This window comes from Chanodichthys erythropterus, chromosome 21 (genome assembly GCF_024489055.1).
Source record: "Chanodichthys erythropterus isolate Z2021 chromosome 21, ASM2448905v1, whole genome shotgun sequence".
In the NCBI taxonomy this organism is placed as follows: Eukaryota; Metazoa; Chordata; class Actinopteri; order Cypriniformes; family Xenocyprididae; genus Chanodichthys; species Chanodichthys erythropterus.
The window spans coordinates 13,303,505-13,322,028 of NC_090241.1; the positions used below are offsets into that span (position 1 = coordinate 13,303,505).

General features: G+C 36.2%; 1 protein-coding gene across 8 annotated transcripts in view; it reads right to left on the reverse strand.

Moving 5' to 3' along the window:
• Positions 1-15,151, reverse strand: part of setd5 (SET domain containing 5) — a 52,358-nt gene extending 37,207 nt beyond the window's left edge. For 6 of the 8 annotated variants that reach the window (XM_067372794.1, XM_067372790.1, XM_067372792.1 and 3 more), the window contains exons 1-2: positions 14,693-15,127; positions 299-533 (exon numbers count right to left, since the gene is read on the reverse strand). In XM_067372794.1, the coding sequence (XP_067228895.1) occupies positions 299-369 (71 nt within the window). In that variant the 5' untranslated portion in view covers positions 370-533; positions 14,693-15,127. Of the gene's footprint in view, positions 1-298; positions 534-13,793; positions 13,936-14,692 lie in introns of those variants that run through there. The other 2 variants (XM_067372788.1, XM_067372789.1) reach the window with 2 other exon arrangements.
• Positions 15,152-18,524: the final 3,373 nt, after the last annotated feature.

Sequence of the window (18,524 nt, forward strand, 5' to 3'; positions counted from 1 at the left end):
GAGTGTGCACTAACTGGATGGATTAAACAAGAGGACAAATTCTGAGTATGGGTTACCATACTTGGCATTTGTCCTGTCACTTTCCCAAACTTGACTTTTTTTGTTGTAGTATGTGACTGTCTAAAAACAAAGTGGCATGTTATGCAGTTATGTAGGCAGCAATTACACTTTTGTGTTGTCTTTGCTCGCAAGTTTTTTGGAGTGGGAGTGAAAAACTTTCTGCTGCGGAAACCTATGGAACAGTTTGACCCGTATCAGAACTACATTAGTGGAAAAAGTGCTCATAACTGAAACTTACTCTGATCCAGCGGCCATATCGGTGTAAGGTGTCTCAGGTGTGGTGACTCCCAGTGTGATTACTATGCTCATGACGTCGAGCGCAGCAACGCAGGGAAGGGGATGGGGGGGCAGGGAGGGGGTGAGGGGAGGGAGAGGAGAGGGGAGGGAAGAGAAGAATCAAGGGCTCCTAATGACAGCAGTGAAGCACTCCTCAGATGGGGAGCTGCTATACCACATCACGCACATCAGGAGACCTAAAAGACAACCACAAAAACAGAGAGAGAGGATTAAGTACATGTCCTATGTGTAAACGCAGCCTTAAAACTGTGCAAACTTTAGTCACTTTTCCATCTTTGGGAAGAACAGTTCTTAGAACAGTAAGGAACGGTTTCAGTTATATTTCCACTTGAGACTGGCACAGCACGGCACGATTAAAAATTCTTAGCATGGTTGGCTAACCGTGCTTGTAGAATGCGCATAGTGACGTCATTACTCAGGATTTGTCACTTGTCTGTTACCTGGCTACCAATTTCTCTGTAGCTGGCTAAGCATGCTATTTGAGCGAAGTAAACAAATAATAATAAAATTAAAAGAAATATCTGGTCATCCTCTATAACACTATTTACATCCAATATCGTCTGTTAACTATTCCGTTACCAAGGTAACAACAGACGCATTTGTATTACATTCCAAAGAGCGGCTGTTATCAGCCCCACAGTGGAAAATGAAACCATATCCGTACTGACTTTGCCTGATCAGCACGGAATGGAATGGTTAAGCAAAGAGAATTGTTTGGCCTGACGATGGAAAAGCAGAAAAGCACACAAAAATTAACAAAAATGCATCTAAATCGTGAAACACACAAAAATGTCAAAATGCACATCTAGGTGAATATTTATCTAAATCCCAGTAATGTCTTAAGTGAACAAACAGCTTGCACGTGGGTTGGGGTATCACATTTGTATAGTATATCGAATATGTACATTAGGTCTTAAAGTGACAGCAGCCTAATAAATTCTAGAAAAATCAGAAAAAGAGAAAAAAAAAAACAACTCACTGCTCTTGACTGAATATTTTTTGTAGCTGCAATAAGGATGTGTCTATATTTAATTCATACAGTGAAGATCAGTCAGTGTTTTATTTTATCTAACTTTAACTTTATTTTATCTAACTTGTTTAACTTTTTTAACTGTAGTATTAAATTTAAAACACTATTTTACTTAATTTGCATCTTTGTTCGGTTTTATTTATTTGTCCTAGTGCACATAATTTGTTCCTTGGCTCTTATTTTATTAGTGACCATTTACTTGTCTTTATTAATTGTTTGACAACTTTCCACTTACTAGTTAGCCAAGTATTAGTTTTTGCTGTAATATCGTAGAATTGTGAAATTTCACTGGTATCTAAAATTCTGGTATCATAACACAAATTGTCAGCAGAAAATACTATGTTGTGAGATATATATTAAACTTTAGATTTTGGTAATATTGCCCACTTCTAATAGGTCTTCAAAAGTGAGTGAAAAATCAGGTCATCAAATTTACTGAGAATTGAAGAAAAGCAGCAAGAGAAGGGAAACGAGCAATATAATAGGAAAGTGTTAAATAAAAAGCACAAACTAAAAGGTCTGAAAATATATCTCTTTTTTCATTCATATGACTCAAAACAATGATCATCACATTATAAGTAATTGTATATTCAAATATTAAGTGTACTACGTGCAAGTTAAGTAAAAGTGGGCCAGCTGAGTATTAGAAATGGCAAATAACATGAAAGATGTTGCCCTCAACTTATTAAAAAGCAACAATGTAGAAGTGAATATGGAATTACTTTATTATGTACAGGCAAAACAAAAAATCTCACAAAACATTTGTCCTTTGCTCATCCTGAATTATACATGAGATCAACAAATGTGCAACAAGCTATACATAGGATGAAATACACTTCTCTAATAATTTGAAGGAAACACTTTAGTCAAAACCGCAGTTAGCTGTTTTAAAAGGGAAAGTTGTTGAATGTCATCAATTATCCATTTTAAATTTTTTCATGACAGGAAAAAAAAAAAAAGAATTCTGTTGTACCCTGCTACACCAGCTTGAAAGAAAAATGCAACAATAATGGCAAGGTTTAATGCAGTAATGTTAATAAAATAATTTTCTATTTTCTTCTTATCAGGCATGTAATGCAATTGTTACTTACAGTATCATATTGGTATTGATACTAAGGTGTCAGCTTGGTATTGTACTGAAGGCAAAAATGCTGATGTTGAGCCAACTTTACAACAAATGCAGATCATTTATTAAGTAACAAGCCGTTTTGACACTCTTCAGCGTAATTAGGAATCTCCTCCATTGACTTTCATGTAAACAAAACCTTATCTTTTTAGGGTGTTTTCACACTTGTGGTCCTCTTTAAAGGGTCATGAAACATTTTGAGATGTGAACAGATATGTATAGGCTGCACATCAATGAAAACACTAAAAGGAAAAAAAAAAAAAAAAAAGTGGAAATTGGTTATTTTTGCAATTTTTTGAAAGTCAAAGCAACATCACAAAATCTGACATAGAAGCATGCCTCCGGAGTGTGTGAATGGCTGCTGGGGCTGGAGATGGATGATCTACGTCACCTGGTTCTGAGTGCTTCTCTGCATTTATTCATGAGAATGAACCAACTACTTATGTGAACCTTGTGTGTTTTTGACACTTTAAATGCAATAAGATGCTACAGATAATTCAGTTTAGTACATGCGTTGTGACAGCTGGTTTTCTGTGCATGCGCTTTAAGCGTGTTCATTCGTAAAACCGCATATAACATTTTTTAAACTGGCAAGGTGTGCAGCCACTTCTCTCTTACACAGTTTGGAAAGTGGTTGAAATTACAGTAAACAAGTGTACATTGTGAACAAATAATTTGATTTGAGAGAAGCAGCAGCCATGATGGACAGCCGATTACAAACTACATTGGAATTTGTGAATGGAAAAATCAAGTAAGCCCAGACTGATTGGTGTTCAAAGGTCATTTTTAGCAAACCGTACTGTTTTTTTAAACTTTGCTTTTAAGGGGTCTGAGGTCATTTGGAGTGTTCACATATGGGCCAAAAAAAACAAAAAAAACACAAGCCATGCTTCACTGATCATGTGTGAAGTTGGGAGAAACCTGCAAAAGGACAACCATCACAAAAAGACACCACTAATGTGGGCTTTATGGCAGAGTGGCCAGACAATAATGGAAAAAAATAAATATTATTATTAAATATGAATTTAAAAATCTGTTATGAGTACAATGCAGTCAGCATTTTTAGATGAAGTTAAATCTAAGATTTTTTAATATATATATATATATATATATATATATATATAAAAGATTGCATTTAATGCAATTTTTGTAGGACAAATTTTTTTGATACAAATTCTACAGTGACTGTCAGAAAGTAGCAACACGTGATCCCAAATAACAAGTACCGAACAGTCAATTGGCTCCAATTAAGTAAAACAACAGTGAAAAACATGCATTTTCTGTAAAAAAAAAAAAAAAAAAAAAAAAAAAAAAGGTCTCATGTTTTGTGTGCGTAACACACATTCGAAGCAGGCGCCCAGAAGCCACGACTCTGACAGGGCAGGAATACTGAACAGAGTTCTTGTTCATGTGTTCTTGCGCTTGAACAGACATATTCACACAAAATTGTGTCAAAAATGCTGTAAAATTCATAATGGCGCCCTGACTAAGGTCTATAACTTAAGGTTCCACGGTCTCTTAATAATTTAGAGGGAGTGGTTTAAATATTTAAAGTCATAAAAAAATATTTACTGTCCAAAACAAAAGACAGATTTTTAAAAGTCAACATTTTTAATTATTGTTATTGTTTCAGTAAAATATTGTAGTTATTGGTATTTGTAATGTGCTATTTATATCAAAATCTTTTTGTCTTACCAAGTGTTGTAGACTCTTGGATTTTTTTTTTTTTTTTTAGTGTTCTTCTAAACAACAACATACACTGATTTGCCTCGCGTTCTCAACAATATCTCATGAATTCTACGGGACTCTTTCAATTCTCTTGAATAAAAGTCTTTATTCATATCAACTTTTATTATCTCCATTTGCATCTTTTATAATGGTAATGTTTCTAAAGTAGAGAAACAAAATGGATCAGATACTTTTGTCAAATTGGTTGAATTTTTTTTCCCCCACTCAAACTTGTTTTTATAAAGTTGAAGTGATTGCTATAAACTTTAAGCTACTGTTGCTAAGATGTGGGACATGTTTGATACAGCCAGGAAATAAATCTTAATTTGGTACCTGCATTCTGTCTGACACGTACCTCCCCGTTTGTGCACTCTCTGAGACGGAGCAGAACGCCCAGCAAAACATACTTTGAGCTTAACTCGGGTGTGTGCCTAAATGATCAAAATACACACAAAGTGTGTGTATACCTCCCCCTTTCTGCATCTCTTTTGGACAGTTTTTTTTTTTTTTGTGGTATAAACATTTTTATATGAACTCTAAATCTTCAAAATCCATCGAATTATGTAATATATAAAATGCTTTCACACTACAATTTGAGAAGGAAAAAAAAAAAAAAAAAAAAATGCGTGCAATATCATTGATGAAAAAAAGATGAGACTGAAATGTGACTAAAAGACCAAAATCACTCTTTTGAAATCACTTTTTTGTCACAATACCTGCATAACTTCTGATGATTCTGCTGTGCAGCTCCAGACGTTAATACTGGCTTGTTTTGAACATGGGCTGGTATATGCAAAAGTTGGGGGCATATTAATTGATATAACATATTAATATAAAGATATTAACATATTAATGATTTCGACTGTTGTGTCGCAGTCGGTGTTATGTTGAGATTCGCCTGTTTATATGAAGGAGGAAACAATGGTGTTTGAGACTCCCTGTATGTCATTTCCATATACAGAACTCTTATTCAATTTCAATTTTAAATTCTAGGGCACCTTTAACCCTCTAATAACTTCCTAAAACATTTTTTGATACCTTGTGTAATTTTTGTGGGGGGTTTTTCCACATTGTAACACTTGTGATGCTATAAAAAAATTGCTTATAAATCTCTCATTATGCTACATCACCAAATATTGTATTCAATATTATTGTCAACTTGTTTTCTTTCAATTGGGACATGATCGATCATAGGCCTTATTTATCTGCGCTTATTTACCTCAGTTTGAGTTATTTGTGGATATTCTTACAAATTCATCAATTTTACATAAAATATGAAAACACTTGCACTGTTTATCACACTAGTGTGCTTTAATGTTTAACCAGTTTAACCATTTTGTACAAAATTGGATTCAATCCTTTTGTCAAATTTTTTTTCTTTAAATTAGGACAGGTTTTGTATTTATTTTTGAAACTGACTGATCGTAGGCCTCATTGATCGGAGCTTATATTGGTCAAAAATGACCGCCCATTGAAAATGAATGGGGGAAATCGAAAATCAGAGAAACAGTTAGCATAGTGTTCAGGAGCGCGATCATCATGTTCACATATGTACATGTGGGCTTACAAAAATAAAGGCCTTGGACCTGTGAATGTGTGGATACATGCATACTCGTGCATCCTTGTGCACACACACATTCATGTACACACAACCAAACTATTTTGAGTATTACAGGCTCTCTTTTTCAGAGATGAACTTTATCCTCAAATCAGTGAGGTTCAGATCAATGAGGCCTATATGATCAATAAGGTTGTTTATTTTTGAAACTGAACTGAAAGAAATCAAGTTGACGAAAAAAGATTTAATCCAATATTTGGTGATAAAATAACAAAACAAGTTATTTTCTGTAAGCTGGTTATTTTTGACCGGGAACACCATAAGTGTGACTTTGTGCCATTTTGTAATAAATAAAATAAAACCATTTCCTGGTTAAACATTAAAACACACTATTGTAATAAGCATAAAATGTATTAAAAGCTCACTGAGATTATACTGAGACAGGCATAAAGTTCCCACTCTATTCTTCATGCACAATCATAGTAGCAAAATATAAATTTCTCACTAGGACAAAAAAATTTGTAAAATCATTTAGTCACACTGAAAAGCAGACTACTGAGTAGATGAATTTTTCCTGTTAGGTGCTTTAATCACTGAAGTCTGTGAAGGTGTAGTCAGGACTCAGGACAGGCTATAAGACACGTTTGGGAGCAGACGTCACAGTTATGTACACACACTTGCAGCTGTGTGTGCATTGTGGTGTCAGAAAAACAGTGGTAACAAGTGGAGGACAATGGGCAAAGTCCACAGAATAAGAGGAAAAAAAAAAAAAAAAAAAAAGTATTGTTGTGCCTTTGGATGTCAGAATAGAAATGCAAAAAAAGATGGTCTTCATTTTATAGAATACTATCACCAAAAACACCATTTGAAGCTAAACGCAGACGTTTATGGTTACAAGCCATTAAACGGACAGACTAGAATGATAAAACCTGGGATGATTACCCAACTACTAATAGCATACATTTGATGTACATAATAGATCTACATAATATTTACATATGCGGTTCATATGGGACATAACGTATTAGTCATTCAGTTACAGCATGAAATAATATTCAAACCTATAACATTTATCTCACTATTCTGACTTCCTCGCAATTTCGAGTTTATATCTCCCAATTCAGACTTTGTAACTTGCAAGTTTATAGAAAAGAAAGAACTGACTGAACCGCTTAAACGAATAGTTAGGAATTCGAATCCCACTTCCGTGATGGCTACACATCACTGGGTAACATTTGCCTAATGCCCGCCTATGGTCTTCACTGGCTGCCCACGGTCTTCATTGGCTGCCCATGAACAATTAGCTGTCTACTTTGACCCGCCCTCAAACGCTGTAGATGGTGTGCGTTGTGTACATGTCAAGAAGAAGCCATTTTTGCTCTGCAAAAGCAAATTGTCTTTGTAAACACTTCCAAAGGATGAGGATGTGAAGAGTCAGTGGTTAAAATTACCACAGTGATACAAAAGCAGAATAACATTTTCACAATTGCTTCTCAAATCTCCATGAGGTCTAAATGGGACTAACAAAACAATTATTCATTAAAGATATACGGAGCCCCGGACATGACATACAGGGGGGAAGAAAAAAAAAAAAAAAATAGGCCAAATCGTCAGTACAATCCGTTCCCTTGATTTACTAAAACGTGCGTACGATTTACTATTGCGTTCCCTCGATTTACTAAAACGCACGCACGATTTACTATTTTGTATAAATCATGATTTGCATTGATAAAGCATGACTTATAAATCGAGGGAACGAAATAGTAAACTGTACGTACATTTTAAATCGTGCACATGCTTTAGTAAATCGAGTGAACGAATTAGTAAATCGCGCACACGATTTCATTTTTTTTCTTGCATGTCATGTGGGGGGCTCCGTAAAGATGGGACCGTACAGACTTTATTTGGACCAACTTGCTCCTCACAGCATGTAAGCATGATTAATTATTGATGTATACATTTTCTACTTTGTGCTCAAAATACGTAGTTTTGTGTTTTATATTGTGTATGTCTCCAGCTAACCGGCTAACTCACAATATTGCTGTCTTACTGAAATACTTCTGCAAATCAACTGTGGGCTCACTATTACCTAAGATTGTGTCCATTAATGCAGATTGTCTGTCGTTCTTACAAATCTAAGTAATGATAAAATATGGAGCAAGATTTGTTTTACAAACTTTAATGTTACATCAGTCACGTTAGTGCTTGGCTAACGTTAGCACTATTATTGATACAATTAAATGATACAGTTCCCACATGTGCACCGCAATAAATTAGAAAAATAGCTTACTCAGTTTGTTGGACATGCACTTCTTAATGCTGATGTAGAGGAATTAGTTGCAACATCTCACAATATACATCAAACTGAGAAGTGTATCACTGAGAAACTCATGCTCAAGTGGTTCTTGCAATGGAGGCTCGGGGTAAAATAACTAGTTCTTCCAAGGTTTCATCATCGGACTCGTGGTTGGATTGATATGGTAAAAATCAATATTATCCTGACTGTCTTTACAGTATAATCCCTTAGCTTTAGGAAGCCTTCGGAGCTGAATTAGTTATGGATTAGATTCCGCACACACTGTAAGTGATAGACCAATCACAACAGACTGGGCCTTCTGACCAATCAGAGCAGAGTAAGTTTGCGGAAAGGAGGGATTTAGAGAGACTGACACATCAGACGCTTCGTTTGAGAATCATTGAAAAATGCGTTGATGTTAGGGCTGGGGGATATATTGCATGCAATTGTCACGCGCATTTCGCTAAATCGCCATCACCTGCTTTCAAATTGAGCGGCATTTAATAGACAGAACCGTAGTTCACTGGCTACGTTTACATGCACCCAAATAATCCACTTGTAATCGGAATGACGGCTCAATCGGATTCAAAAACGTTCATGTAAACACCTAAATCGATCCGAATGAAATTTCGATCGGATTGGAAGGGGTGGTTTATTCCTTTTTTAATCCGATCCAACAGCAAAAAATGACCATGTAAACGCTTGAATCCGACTACTTTCTCAATCGTATTCAGAAGTCTCTGGAGCACATGCGCAATGCAGTGTTGACACGCATGCAGTGTGCAAGTTCACGTTCACTTCTTTAGTTGTAAAGATGTATCCCTTCGTCACAATATTGGAAATCTTTCGGTTTTAAAACAAGAAGGGGAGCCAATGGATATCACACAATAGTTATGCCGGTGAAAAAGTCTCTACCTCGGTCAGTATTCAAAGTGAAAGTAAAAAGTGAAGGAGCTGTCTGACGCTGCATTAACAGAGCATATCCTCTCAGACGAATTTCAGCATAAAATGCTGATAACGGTAACAGTCTTAATTTATTTCATTATTTTTCTTGTGTCCATACATATGGCTTGTAAAACAAATGAGAATAATAGTATTTCGTGTTAAACAGGTTGTTTTTTTAAGTCGGTGCTTGAAGTAAAGCTGCGCTAATTTTGATTGATGACTGCAGTGTTAGGAAATATTATAGCCTACACTCTTAATAATTTTAATTAGTTATAGGCCTATAATTCATTGTTTAATATATCTAAAAAATAGGGATGCTCCGATCAGGATTTTGGCAGCCGATACCGAGTACCGATTTCTTGTCATGGTGATCAGCCGATACAGAGTACCGATTTCAATGCTTCACTGATTTGTAAGCTCTTTGATCACCTTTTTTCCAGATAAAAAAATACTATAGATGTTGCCTTTATTATATTTTTGTTCCATTTTTATGGTAATGTATGTAATGCAACTATAGTTTTAACAGGGCACTAAATCACAACAATTATTAAAATATTCACTGTATAATGAATATGCCTTTAAAATGGTGTTTCTGCACAGAAAAAAAACAAACAAACAAAATGAAGCAGTCATACACTAGAGCATCTTGATTTGTGTTCTGAAGATGAATGAAGTATCAGTTGTGAAACTCACCGCAGTCACATTTTCGTGAAGGAGACTGTATGTGGCTGTAGACAATTTGATATAACTCTGGAAGAGCAACATCGGTAAAATATTTGCGCCGTGGCAGTTGATAATGGGGTTCAAGATGTGCTAAAATGCGTTTAAATCCAATGTCTTCTGTGACTGACAATGACTGATTGTCAATGCAAACAAATTCCATTATCTTCTTGGTTATATCCTTAGCTTTCTTGCTGTCTGGTGTGTAAAGTTCATGTTTTTTCAGAATGTCTGTAATGGATGGCTGAGTGAGAGTCGTATTACTAGTTGTTACCGTTGCCTTTTTTGCAGTTGCCAGTTTTTCATATTCAGCATAAGTCTCGCGGTGGCTTGTTCTCAGGTGCCGAATCAGGTTAGTCGTATTGAACATTTTGGACAATAACGTTACTCCTCCACGAGAGATTTCTTTAGAACATACACGGAAATTTGCGAATTTTTCATTGTTTCTCGCAACGTCATAGAAATTCCACACAGGTGACAACATGACTGCAGCGCTATGTTCCCGCGCGTCCTCACACTCACGCGCTGACGTCATCAAATTGCGATCGGTTCGTGAGATCGGCCAAGTTAGTGAGTACCGATCGAGTCCTAAAATATGATTATCTGCCGATACCGATCTCGGGCCGATCGATCGGAGCATCCCTACTAAAAAATGTTTAAAACATTTTCAAAGATAGCTAATAGCCTAATCTTTTATTACCCTCACAGCACGTAGTATAATATTAATTTAATAATACAAGAAACTGAACCTAATAGTAATAATAATAGACTAGAATGTAGCAGGCCTAGGCCTACATTAATTGGAAATACCAAATCCTCTTAATATTTCCAAGATTTGATGCCTTTGACAACATCTCTGGTTATCGTCGATACATGATCATCGTCTGTTGATGTAACCTGGGTTACCGCAAGTGCGATTGATATAACGTCACACACGCAGAGCGCGTGCGCAAAGGTTTTGATCGGAATGTATATAAAATACATATAAACGGATATATGAATCAGATTACAATGTTTAGAGTACATGTAAACAGATCTGCAATCGGATTCAATTCATTCGGATTGACGAAAATTGGTGCATGTAGGCGTAGCCATTGATAAACGACGCAATATCGCGTTCATTATCGAAATCGATATCTGCGATAATGAACGCAATATTACGTGGCTTGTCAGTGAACTACGGTTCTGTCTATTAAATGCTGCTCCATTTTTAAGCAGGTGATGGCGATTTAGCGGTAATCAGGGAACCGGCTTTACTGACGAAATGCGCGTGACAATTGCATGCGATATATCTCCCAGCCCTAGTTGATGTACAATGTATATTATGAGAAAATTAAAGCACCTTTGATGCATGTAAACCTGTTATAGGAGACCTCCAAAACAGAATTAAGAACCTTTAAAATAGTACTAACATTTTGTGCTTGTTAGCTAAAATGGAGGGAATTCAGTTCCACTTTCCCCAATAGCACAACGTCAAAGACAAATGTCTTGCTAATCTGGATGACAAGATTCACTCTTACAGCGGTCTACTACTAGTATCAGTCTTATAACTGCACAAAACAGGACATGACAGCATGACTAAATTTGGAAATACCCTGCTATCAGGAATACTGGAAATATCCTATGACGTCATAAGTTTTCAAAAAATAATTTTCAAATCCAATAGGATGTGTTATTTTTTTAAAGCCACATATACCCAGCAAAGTTAAAAAGCCATTTTTAGTGCAAAGGCTGATTGACAGGGGGGAGGTCGTTCTGTTGTCTGGGATGCAATGCATCAAGAAGCATTACTGTTCACAACACAAATTGGATTGTGGCCACGCACATTTCTGCCTACAATTTTTAAATGATTCAAACACAAGGATTTTTTTTATCTACAAAAGGCCGCTGGCTATTTGTGACACTATCACCAGAGAGTTTTATTTAAATACATTCTCTCTGCCAGCTCGTTTTCAAGATGACTGACCCACCCTTGCCAAATACCTGGAAGACTGTTCAGGAGATAAAATGGCCGCAAAGGGCGCACAGAAACAAGAGGCCAGAGAACCTTGACTGACAGAGTACATATGGATACCGCATTATGCTCTGCTCCCTTTCAGTTAGAAAACATTGTTTATGCTACTAAAAGCTGTTTTAAGACTGTGCTGCTAGTTGTTCCAAAGCACTGGTTAAGGAGGGGGAGGGGGGCAGAGAGAGAGAGAGAGAGAGAGAGAGAGAGAGAGAGAGAGAGAGAGAGAGAGAGAGAGAGAGAGAGAGAGAGAGAGAGAGAGAGAGAGAGAGAGAGAGAGAGAGAGAGACCAACAACACTCGAAAGCATTTGATTGGCTGAGGCTCTCTGTAACCATCCTATCAGGAAGCAGAAGAGGAGCAGGCATCACAGCAACTATTTTTTACTCCCATATAAGAGAACAAGAGCTGAAGGCCCCACAAAACTACACACAAACACTATTTTCTCCATGCATTTTCTACACTTAAACTTTTCTCTTTTTTTAATCAATACAAAAAGAAAGATTACACATATCCTTTCAAAAAGCATTGATCAGAATGAGCTATGATGTGTGCATGCACAGGTTTAGGTAAGAAATCACCCATCATGCCTAGAGAGGACAGAGCGCAGGTATCAACCAAACATCTTTTTGGAAGAAACAGACTGTCCTACCAGTTAACTAAAAAAAAGTGCAAATATAATAATAAAAAGTAGCCTATTTAACAAAATTATTCAAGTCACAACATTTAAAAACAATTTTGGCAAAGTCATTGGTAATATAAGGAATTGCATATAAAAAGATGAACAAACAAAACTAAATATTTAATGATTTTAATCAAAACAACAAGGACAGAACAGAAAAAAACAGTTGTGAAAATGCTTTGTCTCGATTTGTGGTACAGTTTCTCTTCATTCATATATTAGGCTAAATGGAAACCAGTAGTTTTGATACTAACATGCTTAAGGGCATTTATTTTATTTTCAAATCAGCTAAAAGTTAAGATTTTCCAAGCTTGTCTTTTGTCTCTGGACAAAGACACACGTTGACTTTAGATAACGAGTCGGGTGAGTCACAGAAAGATCAGGTTTCACATAGTTCAAGGCGGACGAAAATAAAACATGAAAACATACTGGGAAAATGTCGGACAAGCCCAATCATACACTTGCAGTTGCCATGAAGCTCTTCAAGAACTACAAAAAAGACGCTTCCTTTCTGTGGTCTTTAAAGCAAAGACATACATACAGCTGTTTGATTTTGAGAATAAAAATTTGTAGGTACATTGGCCAGTCATTATTTTTATTGAAGCTGTTAGACTATGTCCATTGGATAAGCATTAACAACAACACCACCACCACTATCTTGTATAGTTTAACAGTTTTCTTTAAAAAGTTTTAGTTTTACCTGATGCAGGCAATGCAAATAACATAACATTTCAATAAAATGTGAATTCTATCAGGCACTGTTATGGACACTCTTTGTTCAGGGTCCTGATGATATCAAATTTATCAGTGAACAGACAGTACAGTATACAGCCAGAGGACTGCTAAAATAATGTAATGTGTGAGTGTGTATGTATGTAAAATTAACCCCCAGTATGGAGTACGCGGCCTTGCCACAACAGCAGGCGTTTCCTCGCGGTTCATTTTACACGCTGGAAATAACAAAACAGCAAATGTTACTTATTTGAAGCATTCGAAAACCGCCACATTAGAAATTAATTACATATATATATATATATATACACATATACATATAATTTTATAGAGAGAGAGAGGGCGAAACTGGTTTAGTTCCATTCACTCTCAGTCTCCTTCTCTTCCTTGTCGTTTCCACTCACTTGTTGTTGAAATAAAAATGGAGGCTAAAAAAGGAAAGGCGAGTTCCCCTTAGAAATACCACCCATTTCTCATGGATCGAGTTGGGGGTTGGTTGATGGGGGAGGCGGAGGTGAAGAATGAGAAAAGCAAGTCACGGTTCTTGGGGTTCGCATTATTTTCGTTTCCCAAAGAAAACAGACCATAACAAGAAATAATAAATAAAGTTACCTCATAGTCAACAAGATGGAAGCAGGCTATATTAAAAATATAGATTTAGAAAGGCAGAGAGCAGAGCTCAACAGGATATCTGCTTTTCCCGACAAACTATCTTCTTTTAGAAAAGACAAAATAAATCTACTTTGTGACTAACAAAAGTACCTCCAAGTTATAGGAAGCTATGCAATACAGTTAAGCAACCGAATACATAATTTCCAATGTTTCCGGAAAACAGTCTATCAAATTCGATTCTGACAAGCACAAATGTTGTAAATACAAACTCTACCATGTCTGTTTTCACATATAAACTTGATTAACACAACAAGCCAACTAACACTAAAATGCCCATAGTCACAGTTTCTGCCACGAAACTCATTTCAAACATTTCTCCTCTTATTTACAAATCAAGATCCTTTGATTTTTAACACTTTAATGCATTTAAATCCTACTAGCTTTTAAGACAGCCTCTCTCAGCTAAGCTAACGGCTAACTAAAATGATACCTTTGCTCACTTTGATAATGTATTATGTTGAATGCCGTGAATGTGATATAGGTGCAAAAGGTAAGACAGGCAGCATAACAGTAGGCCGATCACTGAATGTTTACAGCAAAAAAACAGTTCTTAGCACGAGGTTCTTGGCAAAGTGAGATTGTGATTATGGCTACATCAAGCTAACATGCAAACCAACCAACACGGTGTTACATCATTTTAAAAAATATATATATTTTATTCATTAACGTGACAGCAGAAACATTCAACCAAGATGAGTTGAAAGAGGAAAGCTACAACTGGTGTTGATAAACAAGAGCTGATATACTGAGCTCCCAACTTCTGCATCAACTTTAACTAGTTCATTAAAAACATAAGCTATTGCCATCAAAACCTTCATAGAAATAACAAAATACCTTACCTACAGCGTCCTCCCAACGTATTTGAAATTCAAAAGCCTACAAAAGGTGTTTTGTGTTTTTAAAAAATCCAACATCAATGCGAGGCAGAACAGGAGGCCTTCTCTTGCAACCTCGGTGTTTCCTGTGAACTGTAGACCGCGAGGCACTCAGGCTATCTTCCAAACTTCTCAGTGTCCCTTACGCAAGAGTTGAAAGTTTCACATTTTCTCCCATTTACGACATTGTGCGGTCTTCAAATGTTCACGTTGAGTTGCTAAAGAATACATCAATATACAATGTTATTTCACAAAATTATAGTCGATATTTATATGGGTATGTACAGCACTTGGTGATTCAAGGCTGTGATTCAATCTCATGTCCTTTACATTTGCAGTATTGCCCATCCCCCTCTCTACACCGGCATCAACCGCGGCTCCCAGCGAAGCCTACACACAACCATAATACAGGGTTTCCTCCACAGCGGAGCAGGGGTTCATTATGAAGGCGGACTTTCAGCTTAGCTCGCGCCTTCTGGTTTGCTATAGGGCAAGAATGTGTCAATCGGTGTAACAAACAGGATCGCGCATATCCTGTTGGATCGTCGCGGAGCTTAATGTTGTCGTAGACGAAAAAGAGGCAGAACCTTGTTTTTTGGAGGTGCCTCACTTCTCTAGTCAGCATTCTGAAGCGTGAGATGGCGTTGAGAGGGCGGCAGGAGATGTAGGTTTCGGAGACGAACTCCTAATTAAACTGGATACTCTCGAAAGAAGTGACTAAGGATTTGGGAAAAGATGTTCCTAAATACACACGCTATGGAGTTCAATATTCTTTCATATAAGGGATTATTATTTTTCTTTTATCCGTGTAAAAAGGAATAACAGTGTTTTGTTATACAGCTGTAGCTGCACGGGGTCTCCTTGGTCGCTTTCGCAGGGACCGCGATACTAGAGCGTCAACAATACTGCGAGGGATATATGAGAGATCCGGGATTGGACTGGACGTATGATTTGGTGCAGGATTTTATTCCATCCAAAATTTTAACCTAGTTGGCGAACTGTGGTCCGCGATTTTAAAAAAAGAGGACTACAAGGGGACCAAACATATGCCAAAACAATAAACCACGCGTAGAAGACCGAAAACCAATTAAATCACTCCCACTGTAATGGTTGTGCGTGCGGTTTGCGTTGCTGATGATAAAAAAAAAAATTCATTTTAGGAATGATTTAAAACGGATTATTACAAAAAAAAAATGCACACTCGAGGTAGTAGTATATTTTAGAACTAACAAAGGCTTGAGCCGTTTCTGTGAAGAGAAAGCGTGACGGGTAACGTTACATGTCGTTTCTGTGAAGAGAGCGTGATTCATGCACGCCCTCCGCAGTTGGACGGCATATCTACAAAAGCGTAGTTACATTCCCATTAGTTAAAGAATATACATTTATTTTTAGTCACATAATTTATTAGTAGATTTTTTTGCCCATTTCAGGGTAGTCTGTTTAGTTCACAACGTCGTCTTTACCGACTTGTTAACCACAACATGTGACCGCAACATATGCAGGTACATTTGCCTTTAGATACACTACTAATAAATTTATTATATTTAATATATGCATAGACATATTTTTCAACAGGATTGGAAATGTCATTTAACAGCATGTGCCTTCCGTGTGCATTGCGCGCGCAACTGAAGAGGGCGGGCATCCAGGACGTGTATTATCCAGGATGTAAAATCAATTTATGTGAATACATGTTTGTCAGTGTCCATGTATCGTACGTGTTTTGATATTATTTTATATCTAGTCCTTTTTTATTAATACTGTGGTTTTGAAATACTTTTTAATAATATTTATTTGAAAGAATTTAAGGAATCATCAAACTACCTATCTAAAAGTGTAAGTGAATGCAATAGAAGACAACTTCAGAGGACAGCAACTGACATTAAATATTTCTGTGTATGCATTTTTTACTTTTAAGTAGTTTAATTACCATTTCTTTCTGGGACAAAGCCTTTGTCTACAAACGCTCTTGTTTAATGAATGTTTCTGAGGCCATTTTGATGATTCTTATATTGTAATAAAGTAACTTATTATATACCTTTTGAATCTGTTAAAATGAAATGAGCAAATATATATTTATGGTTTTACAAGCTAACCTTGTGGGGTACAAAACCCTAAAACACATTTTTGAGATGTTGAAATTAAACCACACATAATTTTGAATCAGCGGAAATGTTGTTTTTATTTTTTTATTGAGCCATTAAAAAAGTTTAAAGGAATGCACAGAATTTGACACTATATCCTGGTGTACAATTTGAAATGCAATTGACGGGCACAAATGTCATGTACAAGTAAGTTCTGTGGCCACTAGTTGTTTCTACTGTATCGTAATTTATTTTTTTTAAATAAATTAATTGAATTAATTATGAGTGCATTCACTATACTAACAGCTAAAATAGTTATGGGAAAACAAGCAAATTATCAAAAATTAGGATAGGCTGCAGAAATCCTTAAAAGTAAAAACACCAACACAAATATTAATCTACAACGTTACAAATATTAACTCACATTGTCACAAGTTGTGGCACCGAATCAAACAATTTAATTTTAAAGGTCTCGTCATAACACAAGCAGCTGTCTGCAAAAGATTGTTTATCAGACTGTTGCAGTTACATAACAGTCATGTATTATGGCTAGGGGAAAAAAGGATTTTTGAGATTTAGTGCTGATACAATTTTCTGTGTTTACGAATGTTTGTGTGTGAGTAGTCTTGATCGATGCCAGAAGTCTAGCATTGAATGTAGACAAGAGTAGGCAGCTGCGGTCAGTTGAGAAGACACCTCATTTATCATAGTAGACCAACAGGAAATCGAATGAGCATTCTTTGTTGCTAACAAAATGAATACATTTGAAATACAGACCAATACCAATGTTTGCAATCACTACATTGGTATGCGCATTAAATGGTGCCAGAAAACCATTTTAATGTTGCTGTTCTATGGAATAGACATGACATTTCTGTTACATGATTAAAATCACGTAATATCACAATGGAGGGAGTGTTCAGAATGGGGAGTGACGGATGAATATATAAGAATTAGGCCTGTGTGTCACCTCATACCATATACTGCAACAGGAAGTCACTCCCTGTGTCCAAATTAGTTACTTCCCTATTACAGTATGAAAAATGAGTAATATTCGCAGTATTTATAAACGGTAGGCTAAAATTAATCAAATAACCTACTGCTTCTGCCAAGAGAATATCCAATTAACACTTTATTCTTCCATGAAGTAAGAGTAGAGGAATTTTAATAAGTAACACAGCTGACTTTTTGGGTCAATAAAAACATGATTAATATGTCCCGATTTTTTTTAAAGGTACCACTTAGAAATTAGGTACAGGGATGAAATTAATTTAAGGGAAAAATGATAAACTGTACATTGGGTTTAAACTGATTTTATCATTGCAATAGATGTAAATGTTTAAATGTACAGTCATGTGAAAAAGTTAGGACATGCTATTGAATTTCAGGGTTTTCTGTATCAGGACATGAAAAAAAAATCATTGGTTTTTGGCAGGTCTTAAAATTTGGAAAATAAAACCTCAGATGAACAACACGACATATCACACCATGTAATTATTATTATTTTTTTTATTTTAAATAAAGCCAAGATGGAAAAGCCATGTGTGACAATTACAAACTTAGGACACCCTATGATTCAAATGCTTGCAGATCCATTTTTAGCAGCAATTACTTAAAGTAATAATTTTCTGTATGACTTTTTCAGCCTCTCGCATCATTCTGGAGGAATTTTGACCCTCTCTTCTTTACAACGTTGCTTTAGTTCAGGGGTG